Source organism: Zootoca vivipara, chromosome 2 (assembly GCF_963506605.1).
Source record: "Zootoca vivipara chromosome 2, rZooViv1.1, whole genome shotgun sequence".
NCBI lineage: Eukaryota > Metazoa > Chordata > Lepidosauria > Squamata > Lacertidae > Zootoca > Zootoca vivipara.
In genome coordinates this window covers 67,168,519-67,185,036 of record NC_083277.1, presented here as the reverse complement: position 1 = coordinate 67,185,036, position 16,518 = coordinate 67,168,519, and the positions used below count along the sequence as shown (strand labels likewise).

Here is a 16,518-nt window from a genome sequence, read left to right as displayed (position 1 = left end):
TCTGGGGTTGCGCGCTCATCTCACATTATTGGTCGGGGAAGCTGGCGTACAGCTTCCAGGTCATGTGGCCAGCATGACAAAGCTGCTTCTGGCAAACCAGAGCAGCACACGGAAACGCCATTTACCTTCCCGCTGTAGCGGTCCCTATTTATCTGCAGTACTTGCACTTTGACGTGCTTTCGAACTGCTAGATTGGCAGGAGCAGGGACCAAGCAACAGGAACTCACCCCGTCGCAGGGATTCGAACCGCCGATCAGCAAGCCCTAGGCTCTGTGGTTTAACCCACAGCGCCACCTGCGTCCCCAACATGATCACAAAATGCATGTGCTGAGAAGTATACACATATACAAAGGCAACTGTTTTCTCTTTACAAGATATGGAAGGAGCAACTGAGAAATGACTAGGCTTCTGTTTCTGTGTATTTTTAAGGAAGATTGTGATGATTTGTACATTCTTGTACTCACTCACCTGTACTGACATGCTGTTTACGTATTTTGCACTTGGACAGAAAGAATAACCCATCCTAACCCCAACAAAACAAACAATCCAACCCCTACAACAAAATTTCATGGCAGAAAAGACCACCTTCCTAGGTCCCTGTCAAGCTGATCTCCCTAGCGTTGGGGCCCTCTCCTATATCAGGGCTCATATGGGAAGAGATTGCCAGTACCATGTTGAGAGGTATAGAGTGCACCTGCAGTTTACTGATGTTCTCAGATGTACTTTAAAAGCAAACAAACCCCTGTATCTCAGTCTCAATTATTTGGGCCATCAAGTCAAGGATATCTGGAATAAGACGTAGTTCAACATTATATAGGAAGCTGCCCTATGCCATGTCAGACAAATATACCATCTAGGTCAGTATTGCCGACACTGATTGGCAGAGGCTTGCCAGGGTTTTAGACTGGGGGCATTCCCAGCCCTACCAGCTTGACAGAAACTGAACCCGGGGCCTTCTGTATGCAAAGCAGATGCCCCACTGCTTAGTTACAGCCCTTACTGAATAATTGGTACAACTCTAAAGAGTTTTGTCTATTGTTTCTTTTTTTAACCCCCCCCCCCGTATTCCACCCTCCCCTTCTATTTTCAGACAAGAAGCTCATTTCAACACTTGTCTACTGTGGAGTCTCAATAGAGTCTAGCGGTTATGAATCACTGGCACAGACATAGCTAATGTAATTAGAAACATTTGCCTCAACAGGGTTGCCCTCTCTGTGTTTCCCTCTGGATGTCCTATTGCAGAATATCAATTTGGAAGACATTTAAAATGTCTGCGAAGAAGAGTTGCTGGTGATAGGTGTTCTGTCCTTCATACGTGGGGGTGGGAACATCTGCCAGCCCAGAGAATATTAAGCTAGATGTATAGAATGTGGGTTCAGATCCCTGCTCAGCCACAAAGTCACTTTGGTTAAGCCACTGGAAGAGCTGGCAAGATAATAAAACAAGTGGCACATTATGGCATGCTGTGTGTGAGGTAGCACACAGCCAATTCTCACTCCTGTCACCACTACCCCACACCAAGCAGTGTCACCATATGGCACTAGGACTGTTGGTTGGAACTGTGGATGGTTGCAGCTGAGACATTCACACAACAGAAACTTCATGGCCTAGAGGAATGGGTGGCACAAAGAGCCAGCCTCATGCCCTTGTCTGATTGGTACATTTTCCCATGTCTTCTGCATTTATTCAGTGTGGGGAACTTATCATTGAGGGAGCTACCATATTATCTTTCTGTCCTGCTGGACATTGGCCCCCAGCCACTTGCTTGCTGGCCTCAAAGTATTTACCCTCCAGCTTTCATATCTGCTACATATAAACCTCCCTGAATCATGCCTTGTCCATCAAGGTGAGCAACCAAATATGTTTAATTACTGTCCCTACAGGTTTCCTGCAAAGCTGTTTGATGCTGAACCATCATCTTTCTTTCTCTGGTCAACACCACTGGTCTCATTCTTCTTCTGTACATCTAAAGGCCCACCCCACATCTCACTTGCATGAATTCTCCTACCCTCCCACCCCATTTGATGTTATTCATGGTGGTCACCAAAGCATTATAACCGTCTCCATTCCTACCAGCCTTCTTGGATGTTACATTCTGCAGAGGCGGTTTTCTTAGCAGGTCCACTACTACCCTTAGAATAATATTCTAAAATGTATGCATGTGTTTTGGTACTCCACCCCCCCCACATTTGAAGAACTGCAAAGCTAGAGTATAACTGTGTTTTGATCCATATATTAAACTGGGAAGTGCAAATCAGTAGGGCTTGCTTAAAAATGTGGGCCATAAAATTAAAAAATCCTTGGGCATCCCTAAAATCAGGTACTTTGAAATATGTAGTTGAAGTGAAGACTTCACCCTGCTGCCTTCATAAGGCACAGGGCATGCTTTTGGATATTCAGCATTTTGAATGTGCTCTTATGTTGGAAGTAGATCTGATACAGAAGTTGGTTTGTATAATTGTCAGCCTATGTTTGGATAAGTTGTGGATAAATTGGCCTTAGAGCAGAGGCAGCTTATGTGACATCATGGTGTTTTATTAACTGTACAGTGAAAGCAGAGCTCTGTTTGGTTAATTATGTAACTTTCCAGAGTTGGATACTGCAGGGAAAAGGAAGATTCCCCCCCTGCCCCCCGCTGATAGATTTATATGTGCTTTATGTTTTGTTTTGCCCGTTCCATAGCCAACCTGGAATTATTTGACAGCCTGTCCCACAAAAATGTAAACAAGAATGGTTTTGCTACTTGATAATTAAAAATGAGATTTCATAAAACTAGAAGAGGGTGGTTTGTCCCTTCTGTCATTAGGGCTACTTCAGACAAGCACCACTGATTCTACAGTCATGCACTTTGGTTCTTGAACATGTAAAGAAATAATCTGCATAATTTTATTTCTGCTTTAGGCATCTTTATACTGCTTCTGTTTCCTGAAACTCATGGGGCCACCACTGTGCTCACAGACAAGGCAGGTTCTTGTGTGGACTGCCATGCCTCCATTGGAGGAGTGCGAGAGTGGCTGCCATTATTTACATCCTTGTGGAGGATGTGGCTCCGTCAGGGCTGGCTCTAGGTAGAGTCCCGGGGGCGCCGGGCGCCGGGCTGGTAGGCGGGGCACTGCGTGGCAAAGCCACGCAGAAGCCATGTTGCGCCCTGCGGGGGCGCTGGAGCAATCTCCACCCCTCAGCGCCAGGGCTCCCAACCTGCTTGAGACTGCCCTGGGCTCCGTTGTTCACATCCCAACCCAGCGGGAGCCCCATGAGCTTGCAAGGCAACTAATGAACCAGTCCTGCAGTTGCTGCAGCCACAGACATTGTAGCTGCTGTCTCTATGCAAAGCACTTAGTCATCAGCAAAGCTTCTTTATGTGATCATGTATTCAGGTATGTGGTTGCATGAAGAACACAATGGTTGCTTGTTTGTGTGGGAACCAGCCCTTGGAGTTTATAATACTAGATCCTTTTTTAAACAAACAAAGAAACAAAGAAACATTACTTTTGAATTTATGTCCTTTTTCAGCCACATGAAAGGATTTTTCCAGCCTTGGGGTGGGTGGCGATGATACTGTTTTTGAAATCAAAATATGTGGATTTTGTTACAACAAACTATTACTCATGGATCTTGACCGGGCCGATACATTTAAGCTTATTTTTATTACTTAAAATTTTCACTTTAAATTAAGTCTGAGATGCTAAGAATAACTGGGAGGGGAAGCAATGGCAAATACAAGCAAGGATTTTCCACACATTTTGAAGTCAACGTCTGATTTACTAATGGAAAAAGATTCCCCTTAAAACCACCCACCAAATAAGGCAGGAAATGTGGGGTTAGGAGCCATTTGAGTATATAGGACAGACACTCATGGTGTAAGCAGGTACTGATAGGGGAGTTGTTGACTTAGTTATATCTCAGTGGAGCCAAACATTCAAATTATCACTCATTACTAATCAGACATCATAAGCACAGTATATAAACGCAATATTCACAGAATATACTAGTGGTTTGTGCAGCTTGTTGATTCTAAACACTGGGTCCAGTGGTCCTCTAGGAACTGAATTTGGTGCTTTCATTTAATTTAATTGCTGAAAAAAAATGATGTTTCTGTAACCTTAAGAAAGAAAAACCTAACTTTTCTAGCCTCTGTATGGAAGCAGAAGAGAGCAAAATCTGTTTAGAATATCCCAGAACAATTGGGTTATTAATAATAATAATAATAATAATAATAATATATGATTTATACCCCGCCCATCTGGCCGGGTTCCCTCAGCCACTCTGGGCGGCTTCCAACAAAATACTAAAATACAGAAATCCATCAAACATTAAAAGCTTCCCTAAACAGGGCTGCCTTGAGATGCCTCCTAAAGGTCTGGTAATTGTTGTTCTCTTTGACCTCTGGTGGGAGGGCATTCCACAGGGTGGGTGCCAGTACCGAGAAGGCCCTCTGCCTGTTTCCCTGTAACTTGTCTTCTCGTAGCGAGGGAACCTCCAGAAGGCCCTCGGCGCTGGATCTCAATGTCCAGGTTGAACGGTGGGGGTGGAGATGCTCCTTCAGGTATACAGGACCGAGGCCGTTTAGGGCTTTAAAGGTCAACACCAACACTTTGAATTGTGCTCGGAAACGTACTGGGAGCCTGTGTAGATCACTCAGGACCGGTGTTATGTGGTCCCGGCGGCCGCTCCCAGTCACCAGTCTAGCTGCCACATTCTGTATTAGTTGCAGTTTCCGGGTCACCTTCAAAGGTAGGCCCACATGGAGCACATTGCAGTAATCCAAGTGGGAGATAACCAGAGCATGCACCACTCTGGTGAGGCAGTCCGCCAGCAGGTAGGGTCTCAGCCTGCGTACCAGATGGAGCTGATAGACAGCTGCCCTGGACACAGAATTAACCTGCGCCTCCAGGTTAAACATAACAATATTTTTACAGTAAGAATGTGAAGAAAAGAGGCAAATAGTGTGGAGTAATATGGGTAATTATCACCCTTACATGCATTTTGCTTTGTGTACACACAGAACAATTGTGTGTCCAACCATGGGAGACAATTTGTATTCTTGTATTATTTGAAGTGTTCATTTGAGGTGATTAACTTACTTCTGATGTGTATGGGCTTTGGAAGAGTGATGAGTGGCCGAATATGATTGTTATCGTGATTGGTTTTGTTGGGCGTGCTCCAACTATAGTTAGTTATACACTGCAAAGCCCGCAAAAGGTGATTGATTTTATGACAAATTGGGCGGCGGGGGGGGGGGAGTGTTACTGTTGCTTAGCCTATGACTGAGAGAGGCAGGCTGACCAATTCAAAATAAATAGGGAGTAGAGAAGATCAAAAATATTGCTTTGTTTTAGTTAATGTTTTATTTAGTGGTACATATTTCTGGGAGCCAGGAGTAACCCAGAAACCAGAAGGTCAGTGCTCAGTAACCAGCATATCAGGCTGAGAAAGGAGGCAGGAACTAAACCCAAGGAAGGAGGGAAGGGAGTCAAAGGACATAAGATTCTGACCCTAGTGGTCTGGAAACCATCAAGCTATTACTCAAAAGCAACCTTGCTATGACCCAGGGAACTCAATGCAGCACAGAGTTGGGCTGAGCTGAGAGCCACAATATAATCTACAAGAAAGGCTTATTGGAGCCCAAACTTAACACAACTTGAACTGGGAATATCTGAACAGCTGATCTAAGTGCTTGGCTCGGCTGCGATGATGTGCTGCAGCAGACATAACCAACATCTGTATGGCCACAGGCTGCTCTGTTTGCAGATAAGTGTTTGGAGGCTGGAAGTACCGTATATTTTGCTGCACACACTGGCTTTACCATTGGGTCAGGGAGAAGCTCCTTTAAGAGATGGGCTGGAAGCAGCAAGAAGTGAAGGGGTGTGAACAGCTGCAGAGAGAGGGAATGAGGTGGGACAGGCTGCAGGATCAACCCAAATGGAAGTCTCCTGCATTAAATCAACAATGAAGTGCTTGTCAACCAGGAGCAACTGGGGGGAGAGGCATCACCAGAACTCTTGGCAGCGGTGGGGCAGGTTGTCAGCAAGATTGGGGTGCTGCAGGCACTCCCACCAGTGTACCCAGACCACCCCAAACTCGCTGCTATCTGGACATGCCCTCATAGCATGATGATAAGCTGCTTGCCAGCACAGAGGTGGATCGGGATATGGAGCACACATTCACAGACACAGCATTACTCAAACAAATATGTACATCTTAACCAGATTCAAAAGATATGTGACATAACTGTAAAGGTAAAGGGACCCCTGACCATTAGGTCCAGTCGTGACCGACTCTTGGGGTTGTGGCGCTCATCTCGCATTATTGGCCGAGGGAGCCGGTGTACAGCTTCCAGGTCATGTGGCCAGCATGACAAAGCCGCTTCTGGCAAACCAGAGCAGCACATGGAAACGCCGTTTACCTTCCCGCTGTAGCGGTTCCTATTTATCTACTTGCATTTTGACATGCTTTCGAACTGCTAGGTTGGCAGGAGCAGGGACCAAGCAACGGGAGCTCACCCCATCGCGGGGATTTGAACCGCCGACCTTCTGATCGGCAAGCCCTAGGCTCTGTGGTTTAACCCAGTGGTTTAGAAATTATCGCTATTAGTTCTTTCAGGCCTCTTGCCAATTACTTTGAAGCTGAGGTCACTTCCACAGCTTCTCCTACCCTCTGCAGAGTCTTCCCAAGCAGATCCTCCACATTAAGACTGCCCTCCTGAGTTTTGTGTACATTAGGTTCCTGGCCTATTAGCCGCACTTCATTAACCTCCCATCTCTCTATAAATAAGCCTTTGGGAAGCGACGTCAGTTCTCGAAGAATTCTTTAGGTTAAACTTTGGGTGGACTTGCCTTTAATCATTTCTTTGTGTTTATTCCAGTTTTGAACCAAAGTGCTGTCTAGACTTTGAGAGAATATACAATTGGCTCTTTTGTGTCCAAAAAGAACAATTAAGGAATACAAAGTATGTGTGTGTGTGGTTTTTTTCTAAAGAGAAAGTAGGGGTAGATGAGATTGAAAAGTTGTACCAGTGGGGTGTTGAGATCTCTAGAAGTCAAAGAAAGCAATTTAACCGTTTCCCACATGGAATATATAACGTCTAGACAATCAGTCTGGATTTTTTGGTGCAATTTTGCTTGGAAACTATGACACATAATTTATTTGCTTCTACAGTATAACTCATGTACAGGTATTTGCTACATGCTAAATCTTAATTACCTCGAAGAACTTTGTTTCATTCAATAGTGTTTCCCCTGCTCATTTTTATGACATATGAAATAGTTTTACCCTTGACCTCCCTCCACAGAATATATATAGAGAGGTAGGTGTGTGTGTGTGTGTGTGTGTGTGTGTGTGTGTGTGTGTGTGTGTTTTCTTGGGTATACTTCCTTTCAACCAATTTTACAACTCAGGTCAGCAGTCAACACACTGTTATTCTTTGTATTTTTGTCACTGAAATTAAATTGTCTCTTCTAAATGTTGTAAAGCTAGAAATAATACAACCCTGGGGAAATCATGAACCTGCTTTCCTTATGAATATTAAAGCATGGTCTGTTGCTGCCTTTTTTTTAAAAAAAATTGCATTAATGTAGGAAGCATTTTTTGTAAAGTGAAAAAAAGTTGGTACATAAATTGTAGCTTAATTAAAGTGTGGTCTACTATGGTGACTTCATTTAATAGCATTCAAGAGCAGAGAAAGAGCAAGCCAAGAGCTATTAAATCTATCAGACAGTTCATTAGTGTGTGCAATTGACCAGCTTCTGTTTTTTCTCTAAAGCCTCTGAACACAACTAATTGGCTTAGCTGCTTGGTTTATATCGCAGAAGAGCATTTGCTGCTTTACTTATCTTTCTGCTCACAACATAATTGATGTGTCCCCTGTGCCCATCCAAATAAGTACAGGGGATAAATGAGGCCATCTTCACCAAGGGAATAATTAATTCCTAATTTTTAAGGCTGAGAGCTCTAATTTGATCCAAGGAAGCAAAAAGTATGTCTCAAGGAGAAGAAGTAATATTCCATAACTGGTGGGCCCATGAGAGAAAACACTAGGTTGCTTCGTTAAGATAATAAACATAATGGAATTACAATGTTATCCAAACAGTGATTAAATGTGGTGTACAAGGCCAGTGGTTCCCAAAATATCTTAATCTGCTAACAAAACACAGCACTTGCAAGTTCATTCCTTTTAAAGTGGAAACAAAAGACTGTTACCAAACACTCTGCTTGTTCTTCATGAGGCTGTGTACACCACAGCTAAACAAAGTAATTGAAAGCCACAACCCCATACATTGATTCTTAGAAGTAAGCAGCACTGAGTTCACAGGTAGTCACAGGTAAGCAAGTATAGAACTGCGACTTAACACCTTTAAGATTTAAGAAGTAGTAGCGCTGTGGTTAAACCACTGAGCCTAGGGCTTGCTGATCAGAAGGTCGGTGGTTCGAATCCCTGTGACGGGGTGAGCTCCCGTTGCTTGGTCCCAGCTCCTGCCAACCTAGCAGTTCGAAAGCACGTCAAAATGCAAGTAGATAAATAGGAACCGCTACAGCGGGAAGGTAAACGGCGTTTCCATGTGCTGCTCTGGTTTGCCAGAAGCGGCTTTGTCATGCTGGCCACATGACCTGGAAGCTATACGCCGGCTCCCTCGGCCAATAATGTGAGATGAGCACGCAACCCCAGAGTCGGTCACGACTGGACCTAATGGTCAGGGGTCCCTTTACTTTACCTTTAGTGGATTGCTGGAAGCTCCAAGGCAGAGGTGAGGCACCTGTGTCCCTCCATATTTTGTTAAACTACAATCCCCATCAGCGCCAGTCAGCATGATCAATAGTCAGGGATGATGGGAGTTGTAGTCCAGAGATAGCCTGATACTATTACACTGGCCATAGCAAAATTTCTCTTGGAAGGCTAAAGTTTCTCTGTTGGCCAGTAAGGCTGCCCAGAGCTTAATAACTGCTGATGTATGGCATCGCTGTACTGTTTATTTTGGGTCTATGGACTGCAATGAAGCCTATGTGTATGTGAAAATAGATTGTCTCAGTTTCTGCATTTATACACCCATGAAGGTGATGGATGGTTGGTGAAGGACCCTGTGTGAGAGGTAGGAAAGTGAAGATCTTCCAGGGTGCGAAACTGGGGGAAGAATGGGAAGCTCCCAGATGAGAGCTGGGATGGTCCACCTCTTTCTGTGTGAGACAAGGATTAACTTAAAGTTAAGTGATGACTCTGTACTTTCTTTTCTCTTTCTCTTTATGTTTTTATTTAGATTTTTTAAATTGTATTGTATTATGAAAAGCCTTAATAAAATTTTATGGGGGGGGGGGGAAGGATTGTGTTTGCCTGTTTTTATGGTGAGGAAGTGGTGTATGAAAGGAAAACACATGCATCCCTCATAGGCTGTTGCTGTGATTGCAATGTCCCATTTTGAGTGTTGTCATGATGAGAATTGCAAGTAGAAAGGTAATTCCAGTTCAGGTAGGTGTGAGCATTATTACATCTTCAGCTGGGAAACTTGACTTGTATGAGCCATCCCTATAATCGCTGGCAAGCGTTTGGACCACAATATAAAGTCTATATGTGAACGGAGGTCAAATGTATAGAATGGGGGTACCTGTGCTACAATTTAAAAACAAATCATCCACTCAAAAGTCACAATACTGCCTGATTAAACTGTGCTACTTAAGGTTGTGTGTCTGATTGCCGCCCCATGATCCAAATAGCCTTCATGTGAACAACTAGCATGCCAGGGAGGATTAAAACCCAGCCTTCTGCTTCTAATTTTGTACACACACACACACACACACACTGCATCATTTTTAAGCATCATTTGTTATGATTTACTTTAAATTACAAACAACCACACCCATAAATCAGTAAAGAAACTATCAAAACACCAATAAACAGAGCGATTGAAACATAGCACAAAAGGCTGAAAAACAGTAAACCTAAATGCTTCAGCAAATATTCATTGGCAGATTCAGCACCTGATATGCTTGTGACAAACAGCTCACCATTCATGCAAATAATGAGATCTTCCATCTATGGTATGCTCTGGTATGGTCTTTTGGAGCTCTGTGCCATGCAACCAATTGAAACTGGCATGACAGCTAGCCATTGCTTTGACTATGCGGCATTTCTTTCTCACTGCAGAATGATTACCTACGAATGTTGTCCAGGATATGAAGAAGTTCCAGGGGAAAAAGGCTGTCCAGCTGGTAAATCAATTGAAGTACAAACTAATACCTTGTGCAAATTTGGGATGGTGTGGGAGCATCAGTGCATACATTGATTCAGCCAGTGAGCCTCACAGGTAGCTTTCAGTGAGGAGGAGGTGTCTTGCCTAGTATAGTATCCAGACATTATGATGGGAGTAGTAGCAGCTCATTTAATCCCCAGGCTGCTTTACTCATTACATTTTGGGAGTACAGAATGCAGCCAGTAACCAACAAGGCAAATCCAGTGTTAGTCATATGCAGACGAAACCCATTGAAATCAATGCACTTAAGTTACTTAGAACTGTTGGTATAAATGGGTCAACTAATATTGGATATCACTCTAGATGTAGTTCACTGATTAATGAATATATGGCGAGCTACTACTCTTCTGGGTCCAAATTGTTTCTTGACAACATCTTAAAATGAGCATGGTGCAGGCAAGTTCCTAATATTCAACCCAAACCGTCCTTCTCCCCATCATTCCTGTCACCATTGGGGTTGCTGTTGATGTCTGCATGAAACCTATTCCTCCCATAGGCAAGCAGTCTTGGCAATTCTGCTCATTTTTCTTTCCCTCCCCCCTAGAGTTCCCCGATCCATTATTCCCCATTGATTAGTGACTATTACTCATGATGGCTATCTGGAATGTAGGGTGGCATGATGACTACCTGAAATCAAGGGTAGCATGCCTCTGAACATGAGTTACTTGGGGAAAGCAAGAGGGGTGGGTTGTTGCATTCTGTGCCTGCTTGTGGGCTTGCAAGAAGCAGCTGGTTGACCATTATTAAGTTATTTTGAAAAACTATATACCTCCCTTCATTTACAACATAAAACATAATGCACAATATATGTCAGTACATAATATCCATACAATACAAAACATTAAAACAGCCAAATAAATACATTTCATAATAAGAAGCAATACATCATGGTACATATTAAGCAGCAATATCAAATTAAACACAATATCTTACTTACTTTGCCAAACCTTTATACAAGTATAGGCCATCATAAAACATCCATATATAAAAATTTAAAATGTATACAAATAAACAGCCATGTAAAATATGTAGTAGTGAGGATTTTCATGCTCTGCATCTTCCTTCCCATCCCAAAACACCATCAGGGTGGGTAGAGTCCAGTTTGTCTGCCTCTGCAGCAGTAGCTGCTAGCTAATAATGTCCCATGTACCAAATTGCTAGTAAATTAGCATTAAAAGTTAAGCAATCTTAAAGGGTGGCCGCAGGGAGCATGGAGTATTAGGTTTGAACTTCACCTCCCTTTTCTTTTCTTTATAACCTGGCTGTGAGCAAGTCTGTCATTGCTGCTAATATGCTTCCTTGTCACTGCCCACAGAGAGCCCAGCTTTATCCTTTATTAGGAATAGAATGCTGGACAAGATTGAGCCTTGGTTTGATGCAAAAGGCAGTTGCTAAGTTCATTGTATTCTGCACAAACATATCTATTGTTATCTCAGTTGCCTCCTTCAGCTCCCATGCCTTCTGTCATGTCTGGAACATGCTGGACATTACTCTCTAGTTACACAGGCATCCCCAAACTTTGGCCCTCCAGATGTTTTGGACTACAATTCCCATCATCCCTGACCACTGGTCTTCTTAGCTAGGGATCATGGGAGTTGTAGGCCAAAACATCTGGAGGGCCGCAGTTTGGGGATGCCTGCTCTAGTACATGTAATGGTACCAGGACAGCCCTTTTTCCTTTTTTGCCAAGGAGGGTGTCATTTGGAGCTGAGAAATAGCAGGAGAGGATAAGGGTGCTTAACCCTTTACCCACACTCACTGCCTGCTGCAAATAGTCCCTCCTAGTGACTTCCCTGCCACCAAATTGTTTCAAACATGCGTTTTCTAGGGCAGATGTGAACATGCCCTTGAAAATGCATAGGGAACAAAGGCTGCTTAGGAGAGCAATTTCGCATAGGAAGATAGTGGGTGGAGAAAGGGTGAAGTTTGCTTTCCCCCTGCTATTTCTCCACTCGCAAAGCAGCTTTTTCAGTTTAAAAAAATGGGTCATTGGGCGATTCTTACAAGCATTTCCATGTAACATGCATTTTTATGGTGAAGTACTAAATGTTATGATTATGCTACTGCCTTGTCAAAGTGAAATGTCATCTGTATTATTATTTTTAAACAGCTTTGCCTCTTTCCAACCTATATGAAACACTTGGAATTGTTGGGGCTTCAACCACACAGCTCTACTCTGCCAGCTCTAACCTGAGTGCTGAAATCACAGGCCCTGGAAGCTACACAATCTTTGCCCCAACCAATGAAGCCTGGGCGTCCTTGCCTGCCGTAAGAATAAGTGTCACTTCAGTTTCCAAAACTTTGAATGTGTTGAGGAGATCATGAAAAATAGAGGTGGCCTATCCGCAAAGTGGGTAGGACACAGTAAGAAGATTGGAATCATTATTTTAAATGAAGAAATAAGAATATTCAGATACCATGATTAAAATATATCATTATACATATATTCACATTTAAACATTGTTATATATTATTTCAGCGTTACCTTTTCTAATGTGGTGTTTTCTTGTTCCATAAACCACTGTGATATTTCTTTGTAATGAAAGGCAATATGCAAATGATTTAAATAAAGGAACTATTGGGATCACACTTAGTTATCCGGAGCTCAGGTCCTGCTTGATGGCTTCTCATAGGCATCTGGTTGGGCACTGTGAAAACAGGATGCTGCTCTACAAATCCAGTGGGGCTCCTAGTTGCATGTCAAGACCCCGAGGCCTCTCCCGTATGTTTAATAATCACACCTCAACGCAGCATTTTGGGTTAATGGGCAAATAAAGGCCACAACTTTATTGGTTACAGAATGTGAGTGGTATTGGCTTAGACATTGGAATTGAACTGACTATATCTGACTCCTACCCGCCATGCAGGTAGTCCAGTAAGGGTCAACCACCAATAGGGGGAGTCCTGTTGATGTACATCAACTAAGAGCTCCCCCGGGGTCCCCGATGGGGTCATGTCATGGCCCTAGCCCCTACCTGGGCTTCAGACAAGATCCACACCTCCGGATCCCTTTAACGGAACACCCTTAAAAATGGAGGGGCAGGTGATGGCCACCCCTCCCCTCCCCCAAACCAGGTTTTACCATAGCCTAACTGCCAAACCTTACAAAAGTTGTGACAATTGCTACGAGGTAGGCGAAAACAGGGAGATCCCTGGCCATGCAGCTGCTTAAATTACCCAAGCCACGCCCCCCCCAGCCAGTCGGATTAGCTAGGGGGGATTGGCTAGGGCCAGGATGCGGCTGGAGACTCCCCAAGGACCCAGGGGCTTGGTCCTGCCCCCACTGTGTGCAGGAGGGCAGGTGGCCTGCCCACAACACTGCCCCACCAGTGGAGCAGCTTAGTTACTCAAGCTCCCACTCTGTGTTCTTTAACCCTTGCAACTTTCAAGAGCACTGCTGCTTATCTTTTACCCTGTTTCTTTTCCTGTGCCTCCCATAGCCATTCATAAGAGGGATGAAAGAGGGATGATTAGATGAAATGACTTCTCTTAAAGCAGAAAATACAAAAGGCTGCCAGTAGCTGAAAGTAAGATCTAGAACAGCCATCCCCAAACTGTGGCCCTCCAGATATTTTGGCCTACAATTCCCATGATCCCTAGCTAACAGGACCAGTGGTCAGAGAAGATGGGAATTGTAGTCCAAAACATCTGGAGGGCTGAAGTTTGGGGATGCCTGATCTAGAACAACCTTTCTCAACCTTGGGTCCCAGATGTTGCTGGAATTCAGCTCCTATCATCCCTAGCTAGCAGGACCTCAGTGGTCAAAGATGTTGAGAGTTGTAAACAGATTTGGGGACCCAAGGTTGAGGAAAGACATTGTATAATTTTATTCACAATGGGCTCAGTTCATTGGATGGGAGCTAGGTAGTGCAATTATCACAATTGCTAGCTTGAGGTTGCATTCCCCTTTCACCTGGGGAGCTGTACACAAGAAGCTGCAGTCAAGGAATCTTCCCAGCAATTGTATGTTGTTCCACTGACAGAGTTGTTAGCCCTCACTGTAGGGGCGGCAGTTGCAGTCTGAGCATATTTCCTTCCTGCTTGTGAGGTAGAAGCAGGTCGAAATAGTCAGGTACTATTAGTCAAGCATTGGGATCTATGGCTTTGTGAGAATAAGCTCAGTGGAACTGAGTATTTGGTCTCATTTGCTTTTTCTCAGGAAATGTTGGATTCTTTGGTGAGCAATGTTAACATTGAGCTGTTAAATGCTCTTCGCTACCATATGGTGAATAAACGAGTTCTTACGGATGATCTGAAACATGGAACAACTCTGCCTTCAATGTACCAAAATATAGATGTACAGATCCATCATTATCCAAATGGAGTGAGTATTTGGTAAAACTGCAAGGAAAACTGAAACCACAAGGACAATTAATATGTACCAAATATTCTTTAAAGAGCACAGGATATTATTTTGCTTCTATTTTAGATGGTCAACTTAATTGTTCTACCAGATGTATTAATATGAACTGGCTTTTCCCAGTATAAGGGGTGAGTGGTGTAACCGAAGGCTTTGGGCCAGCCACCATTATGAGCTCATGTTCTGGTTGACACTTCTAAAAATAAGAATAAATGAGTAACTTATTTATTGACTTATTAAAAGGATGGAACTGACTTTCAAATCACTAGGATCCTTCAAGGTGGCTCTCACAGATCCATATAGACAACCTTTAGAATCCCCCCTGTTCCTCTTAAGGACACAGAGACTTAATGATAGAGAAAATGATACGTGGAATTCTTTAAACCAGCTATTGACCAATTATTCCACTGGCATAATATAATATGTTAATCATATACTGTACTAGCTTTAGTTTTTATTTGTATGGTCCCTGTGTTCCCCAGATCGTGACAGTGAACTGTGCTCGGTTGTTGAAGGCTGACCATCAAGCCACCAACGGAGTGGTCCACCTGATAGACAAAGTCATTTCCACAACAACAAACAGCATCCTTCAAGTTGTTGAGCTTGAAGATAGTCTTGAAACCCTGAGAGTAAGTACATTTCAAATAGATAACCCAATATATCCTTTGATGCCCATTTAGGGCGAGATCACTTTCTTGAAAATCTATTAACTTGTATCCCTGCTGGATTCTTTCCTTTCTAACATGCCTAACTCCATTTCTTTTGTATTTATTCAAAGGCTGCTGTGGCAGCTGCTGGTCTCAACAATCTTTTGGAAAATGAAGGCCAGTTTACATTGCTGGCTCCAACCAATGAAGCCTTTAAGAAGATCCCACCAGAAACCCTAACCAGGATCCTAGGAGACCCAGAAGCTCTGAAAGGTAAACAGCTGTGAAATGTCCATTGTACATAGATATAATTTGTAAACCACTTTGACTTTTTTTTTCTACAGTTAAGCAGCATACAGTGGACCCTCTGGATACAAACTTAATTCGTTCCAGGGGTCTGTACAGGGTTTTGCCAGAAGTCTCCAGCTAGTAAACATGGTGTAATGTTAGTAATGAATCTGGGTCAGATGATTTTTCTGGAATTTTGCTATACTTTTTCTTGCTGTGTAATTCACTGATGATTTTATAACTTTGCCATATCTTGAAAGGCAAGGTTAAATGTTAATTTTTTCAGGGGTAAGGGGTGGGGAGAAACTTATATTTTTGTAATGATTCAAAGTGACATACCGCTGACCTCAAATCTTTTCTCTCTCTGATTTCTCTCCTTAAAGTTAGTAGCAAATGGGCATTGTGCTGAACTCTCAACAGCTGCATTGCTGCTGCTTACTGGGAAGGAGAAGGGGAGGGACAATGTGGTGAAGTCCAACTGGTGCATGTGTACCAGCAGGAGCACCTGATTGGCTCTGCCGGCGCACTTGCACTGCACCAACCTCCCCACCATCTCCCCCTCTCCTTCCCAGTAAGGTTTTAAAGGACAGCTGACAGAAGAGAAGGCCGATTTCAATCCCCATAGCCCAGTGCTCTGCTTGCATGACCCGCTGCTATGGTGGTGGCCTTTCTCTGCTCATTCTCCACCCCCTGGTTTTAAGGCAGGAATGCAGAGAGAAGGCCATGGGAAAAAGAAGAAGCTGCATTTGTTCTGAGTCAGTAGCCAGAAGGCAGACAGGGAGCTCAGATGAATGGAGAACTAGATAAGCAATAACAAGCTCATCAGCACTTTCCATGGGGAACTGGATGAGCAATAGCAAGTTGGTCAGCACATTGGACGATGTGCTAGATGAGCATTAGCCTGGTTCTATGCAGCAATAGCAAGCTGGTTTTGAAAACACCAAACCAAACTCAAGGCTACCCACTCGCCTCCTAAGCAGGA

General features: G+C 43.6%; 1 protein-coding gene across 1 annotated transcript in view; it reads left to right on the top strand.

The window, feature by feature from the left end:
• Positions 1-16,518, top strand: part of TGFBI (transforming growth factor beta induced) — a 43,028-nt gene that overhangs the window by 8,698 nt on the left and 17,812 nt on the right. The window contains exons 3-7 of the mRNA XM_035105495.2: positions 10,136-10,200; positions 12,352-12,509; positions 14,401-14,565; positions 15,084-15,230; positions 15,380-15,521. Coding sequence (XP_034961386.1) covers positions 10,136-10,200; positions 12,352-12,509; positions 14,401-14,565; positions 15,084-15,230; positions 15,380-15,521 — 677 coding nt within the window. The remainder of the gene's footprint in view (positions 1-10,135; positions 10,201-12,351; positions 12,510-14,400; positions 14,566-15,083; positions 15,231-15,379; positions 15,522-16,518) is intronic.